General features: G+C 37.2%; 1 protein-coding gene across 2 annotated transcripts; it reads left to right on the top strand.

Annotated features, from left to right (window-relative positions):
• Positions 1-1,185: 1,185 nt before the first annotated feature.
• Positions 1,186-6,457, top strand: LOC144661649 (serine protease 23-like). 2 transcript variants are annotated; one of them, XM_078522457.1, is made up of 4 exons: positions 1,186-1,984; positions 2,397-2,523; positions 2,705-3,229; positions 4,728-6,457. In XM_078522457.1, the coding sequence occupies exons 3-4, from the start codon at positions 2,746-2,748 to the stop codon at positions 5,207-5,209; spliced, it is 966 nt and encodes a 321-aa protein (XP_078378583.1). In that variant the 5' UTR covers positions 1,186-1,984; positions 2,397-2,523; positions 2,705-2,745; the 3' UTR covers positions 5,210-6,457. The 2 variants fall into 2 exon arrangements, with proteins under 2 accessions (XP_078378583.1, XP_078378582.1); XM_078522456.1 differs by having other exon boundaries at positions 2,392-2,523.

Below are 6,457 nucleotides of genomic sequence, written 5' to 3'. Positions count from 1 at the left end.
AGCGTGGATTCTATTTAAACGTAATTGTAGGTAAGTTTCCTAGATTAGAAAACTTGCCTTACTATCTTTTCTGTAATGAAATCATTATTTACAAGTTGGGCTTTTCCGCACAAAGCCGGCGTAATCCTTCTATATGCTTCAATCGGATTACGAAACGTGATTGTAGGTAAGTTTCCTAGATTAGAAAACTTGCCTTACTATCTTTTCTGTAATGAAATCATCATTCACATGTTGGGCTTTTCCGCACAAAGCCGGCGTAATCCTTCTATATGCTTCAATCGGATTACGAAACGTGATCGTAGGTAAGTTTCTTAGATTAGAAAACTTGCCTTACTATCTTTTCTGTGATGAAATCATCATTCACAAGTTGGGCTTTTCCGCACAAAGCCGGCGTAATCCTTCTTTATGCTTCAATCGGATTACGAAAGCAGTCCTTTGCCCTCATGTGACACTACCTTATATTGTGCAGTATCAAATGGAAGTGAAGACAGTTTAAAGATGGCTGTTACTTAACAGGTACTTTCAAATATGCTGCGTCAGAAAACGCTAGAAACAAGCAAGATAAGCGAAACACTAAGGCTTACAATGCTTCCTTCCTTTCTGCTGTTGTTTCAGTTTCCAACATAAAAGGACTCTGGAAATTTCCGCATAACACACATAGAAGCATACAGTATTTGATGTCGTAATAATAATAAAAAACGTCATTTAGGGTAATTGAAGACCGTCGTCGTCTTTGCCCCACCGGCATGAAAACGGAAAACTAATGGATTATCGGTTTGATCTGATATTCCTAATTGTCGAACTTTGCTTTTCCAGTTAAGAGTAGTTCAAATATCATTAAACAGCCTATCGTTTCTTGCTTTTGTTATCACCAGATCGAACCAGAACGGAATGTCGCCGACATTGTCAGACCAACTGTGATAGAATATAAAACCGAATAATTATCTTGGGTCGCTAATCAGGATATCAGTTTTGTACATTATTTTAACTTATTTACTAACTAATAATAAATTGTGAATGTTCAATTTAAAAAAAAATGAACACAAAAAACTTCAAATTAAATCGGAGCAGTTTGTTTAATGTTTTGTTGTTTTAACGTCTGCTCTCATTCTGTAGTGGTCGTTCTCAGTTTTGATATTTTCCCTCGTTAGTCAGTGATCTTTGAATACTTTGGCTGAAAATAGATCCATGTATTCAATTGGGCTATGATCAGCTGAAACACTAATTGCTTTCATTCCAGTATAAGCAGTACAAATATTTCTTTGAAATAAACTAACAACATAGAGCATGTATATAACGTTAACGGCATTTTCACGGCATATAGCGATCTCACCTCGTCCAAATTAACCAGTCACTAAAGACTAAATTGGTTTTAACATGAGATTTAGCTGAACTAAGCGGAACACTTCGCACGTGGAGTCGAAAGCTGAGTAAGTACTTTTACATAGAAGTTCAGTACATTGTGACATAAATCCGTTGAAGACACACTCGGCAGGTATCGTGCTGATACTATTGTAAAATCTCAGGAATAGCAAAGATCTGAATATTCTTCATGAGAACGGCACGTGAACATGGCGAGTGCTGCTGGTGTACCGAGTTTCTGTATTTGCCTCTGCCAGCAGGATATTCACTTTTTGAAAAACAGGAAATTTGTAACACGCGTCGACTCAACGCATTGGCAGATTTTATGTTGCTCGCATCTGAGAAGAACAGCTCAATATTGCTAACGTGTGCTAAACTAGCTCAAACTATATTTTCGACTCATTTGACGTAAGCAGTAGTTTCCGTTTATTAGTTTGATCGTTCTTCTTGCTTTGTTGCTGCATTTTGTTGACTGAGACGAGATTTTGTTTTACTTCTTAACTTGTTTTACTTTTTTGGGAGAACCAGCTTTTGTTTACAGTGATTTCTTTTTTCAGGATTCGGCGTGACAAAAAAGGGAAAATAAACAAGTCTGCCTGCATTGAAATCATCATGCCCCGAGGTGAGCGCCAAATTTGGTAATTTCCATTTCTTTTCTTCTTGTTAAATAGGTTAGATATATTTAAGCAAATTCACAATTCTTTGTCGATATTTGGAGTTACGAGTGATGTCTCCCACGTGCCGTACCGATCGCTTTCAAGATACCTTTGTATTGAACTGCAACCACATTACAGCGGGAAGGTTATTCTAAAACGATGTTTAGAATTCTTTCCTTGTGAGAAAGAGCCCCGAACGGGAAACTATTTTGGGTAAACGTTGGCGAATGAGCCATGTTTGGTGGCTGGAATGTAAGACATGATTGTCATACCCAAGACAATGTACGAAACGATTACACCTAATTATGAAGCGTTTTGTTATGATAATTTTGCCACACTGAAAAATTTTTAACTTTGTCGTCTCTTTATTTAGAACAGTGGGTCGGTGCGTGAGTGAAATGTCAAACTCTACGTTGTCCCTAAGTGGGTAGTTCAGTGAAATACCAGAGCTCTCGTCAATTGAAGTCATTTGGCAGTGAGCCTCGTGCAGGAAACATTGAACTTGGTGAGCGCGATCACTTTCGTTTTAATTTATCTATAAGTGCTCGTGTTTAGCAGACTTTTACTGTCTCGGAATATTCTATAAATATACTCACGCCGAGAACACGTTGTTGAGTTTTATTTACTATTCTCGTCTTTTGAGCGATAACTGGAACTTGCTTGAAATGATGTATTTTGCTTTATAGAGCTTACGAACAAGAAGACGATTTGTCCGAAGTCTACAACAATGAAACTGTCACTGATGTACCTGCTTCTTGCAGTAATCGAGACAACGTGCAACCCTTTAAGCGACTCAAGCAGCTGGAAGGACACAAAACTCGCGAAGTGGTCTCGCCCGTCCGCAATTAAGAAAGACCCCACCGAAACTGAAGACGGCACTTTATACCTGAACATTGACGGAGACAGTAATTCAGTTGATGATTTTGCCTTAAAAGTCCTTTCTGCGTTTAGTCTCTCCGATGGAGACGTCTCTTTAACTCACGTGGAATCCAGTCGTGGAAGGACGCGAAGGGCGAGTGGCATCTTTGGAAAGGACAACCGGGTAAACATGCGAACGTCTCTCGAGGCGCAGATGTATCCCTTCTCTACCGCGGTGATGCTTTCTTCCGGTTGCACTGGCACGCTCATTGGAGCTCAGCACGTGCTGACAGCCGCACACTGCGTTCACAATGGAAAAAAACTTTTAAAGAGTGCTAAACAGTTGAAAGTCGGTAAGTAACTTTCTCTAACTAACCCGTTTGTAGAGTATGACTTTAGCTTGCTCAATCTGGTGATGTAATCATTGTTATTTATGTCAGGTTCACTCTTTAGTGTATTGTTCAGTGTAATTTACGATTCAAGAAACTTTATGGGAGGTACACTATGTAACATTGCTTTTACGCGAAAAATTCGTGTGTTATCGGTTTTAAACGGTTTGAAATTATTTAACGATACAGGGATTGTCCTCTGCCAGAGGTTTCTCGACTAAACTCGATTATAAAATTGGTCTGCTTCGTAATTTTAGTATAACACTTTGACAATTGACGACACAGGTTGCTAAGTGCTTGAAAACATAACTCTCTGAACTTTATAGCAACCATTCTAGACTACTTATATCGTCAGCTGGAGATAAATATATTATAAGGAAACATATGCTTCACTTGACGACGTTTGTTTTGATTTGTCGTTAATAACGCATAACAGTAACACCAAGATTAATATAAGATTATTGAAATTATCAGCCCGCAATTGATAAACCAAGCGTGCAACGGGGGCGTTGAGGTAGTCGTAATTAGACGGTAAATGGAATAAACGTCATGCATTTGGTATCTTTACTGTCAGCATTACACCATCTAAATGAAAAGTGATTCCTTTGCAAACTGTACGCGTTTGTGTTCTTCAATGGTTTGTTTGTTTTGGTTTCTTTGATCTTGGTCTTTGTTAAACGTTTCCGTCGGTTATCAGTGCAAACCTCAAAGTTTTCAAGCATTCGAGCAATGTAGAATGTTTCGTGACAAGCGATCGTGCGTGAAATGTAGCAGTTCTATTTCGCTTCAGTTTTAATGTTTTTTATTATCGGGAAACCTCTTCTATTATAATGAGTGTCAAAACAACAAAAAACTGTTTAAGAATGATCAGTTTCGGAGTTTACATTTCACAGGACAATGGCTACCACGGTTATTTAATAAACGTATTTAAAATGATCTCCGGTCAATTTCATTGACTGGTGTTTATTTTCCTCGGTAGTCTATGAATAAAAAACCGAGGTCATGCTATGTAATAAAAGAAAACACTTGACCATAACTTTCTGTTATAGGCGAAGTTGTTAAATTGCAAATACTTTTTAACTGTTTTAATGTTGTGGAAAAAAAATGTACTGTAATTTATATAGTTGTTTACTAACACGTTTTCAAACAAATCGCATTTGACTAAGTGGATAGCTTTTAATATGCAAAATAATAAAGAGGCAATGATGGCTAATGGATTTCATATCTACAGAATAATGTTATTATATAATTATATTATTATGTTTTCAAACGGTTATGTCTGTTTTGTCAAATGCTTAACTTTTTAGAGAATGAAATAACCTCTTGACTATTGTGTAGTGGGTCACTTATAGAAAAATTTGAAATAAGTCGGCCCTTATTTAGTTTTTAAGCAAATGGTTTAATAACAATTTGTTGCGACAATTATTCTATCTAAACTGATTCCATTTAACTGATTTCTCAGGTTTGCTTCAGCGCTCAGGAAAGTTCCACTGGATCCGCGTGCAAAGAAAATATGTCCCTAAAGAATGGAAGAAACAGTCCCCGCCGAAAGACAGGCTGAGATACGACTTTGCAGTTTTGAAACTCAAGCGTCAGCACAACAGGCAGCATATGTCGGTGCAGATTAGCAGCCTTATTCCCGGCTCAAAAATCCAGTTTTCTGGTTTCCATGGTGATAAGTGGTACAACTCGTTATGGTACACGTACTGCCGCGTGTACAGAAAATCGAATGACATGATTCTAAACTTCTGTGATGGAGTTAAAGGTGTCTCCGGCTCAGGAGTTTACGTAGACACCCCTAGAGGTGATGAAAATGCCGTGGTTGGAGTGGTTTCGGCAATAGCACGAGGGACGGTGAAAGGCAGAGTGTTCAAATTCAATGTTGTAAATTCCCTTACCAGTACCAAGGTGCGACAGATCTCAAAATGGGTTGCCAGACGCTAACAAATCAAACTGAGTCCGTCGAAGACGTCGAAATGGACGTAAGCTAATACGTGAGATGCAGAATGGTCATCGATGGTTGCTCTTCTTCGTGTATATAATAATTCTCTATAACCTTTCTCAAAATGGCCTTCGTGTATATAACAATTCTCTATAACCTTTCTCAAAATGGCGCAGAAAATGAAAACAGTATTAATGTTCAGTACTCACATGCACATTCACTAATGACGGAATAAAAAGCTGCCTTTCATACCTTTATAACTCGTCAAAGATTTTCATTTATAGTGCGAAGTACACTATCTTAAAAGCAGAATTGTAAATCTAGTTTACTTTGTGAAAACGAGTGAAAAAACTAGAGAGTAACGTTGAAAATTGAAGCACAAGATGCACGACCATACTTGTGAAATATCTGAAACAACTTTTATCATAATTAGTATAATTTACTCTTATCCTGACTGGTCTGCAGTTAACAGTAGCGTTTTCTGGCACGCAAAGGCAGAAATAAGGTATAGATATAGGTACATTTGTTTTATTAAGAGAACATTTAGAAATATTAACTTTTATGTGATATTTATTATTGATACCGAGGGATAGGCGTTTTAGTTACCTCGGTTTGTGTTGTGCGTAGGTGAAAAACAGAAGCCGTTGTAAAAAGCTTGAAGAGGTTGGAGGAGATTAAATGAAGTGATTAGTTGCGAAATTCTTCCAATTGTAGTTAAAGAAGCCGCTTTCTGCCCAACCTGAAAATTATTTTTTGAATACTCTGTGGATTGTCAATAGTTAGTAAATATAAACTTTTATATTATATTTATTATTGATTCCGAGTAATGGGCGTTTTAGTTAACTCGGTTTGTGTTGCGCGTAGGTGAAAAACAGAAGCCATTGCAAAAAAGCTTGTCGAGGTTGGAGGAGATTTGGCGAAATAATAAACTCTCGAAATTCTTCCGATTGTAAATTGAAAAAGGCGCTTTCTGTCCAACCTTAAAATTATTTTATATATACTCTGTAGTTTGTCAATAGGTAGTGTCCACTGAGATTATCTTCTCTGATGGGTTAAATTATTATGAGCAGTTTTTCTTCTATTCTATGTAAAGCTTGTTAGTATTTGGTTAAGACTAGTTGTTTATTCTTTGTAACTATGATATTCTATTCAAATGAAATGGAATAATGTTAAGCACCATACTTGGTGGTAATCCTTAGTAAGGAAAGTTGTAATAAATATTGTCAACAGAAACTAATTGCTTCTTTAAA

Source organism: Oculina patagonica, chromosome 7 (assembly GCF_052425735.1).
Source record: "Oculina patagonica isolate OP01 chromosome 7, crgOcupat, whole genome shotgun sequence".
NCBI lineage: Eukaryota > Metazoa > Cnidaria > Anthozoa > Scleractinia > Oculinidae > Oculina > Oculina patagonica.
Note: the sequence above shows the minus strand (reverse complement) of the source record. Positions and strands in the feature narration are given on the sequence as shown.

Excerpts from the sequence above, each read along its gene's own strand:
- LOC144661649 (XM_078522457.1), top strand. The coding sequence starts at position 2,746 with ATGAAACTGTCACTGATGTACCTGCTTCTTGCAGTAATCGAGACAACG. Across the intron at positions 3,230-4,727 it reads TGCTAAACAGTTGAAAGTCG|GTTTGCTTCAGCGCTCAGGA; the intron begins GTAAGTAACTTT and ends CTGATTTCTCAG.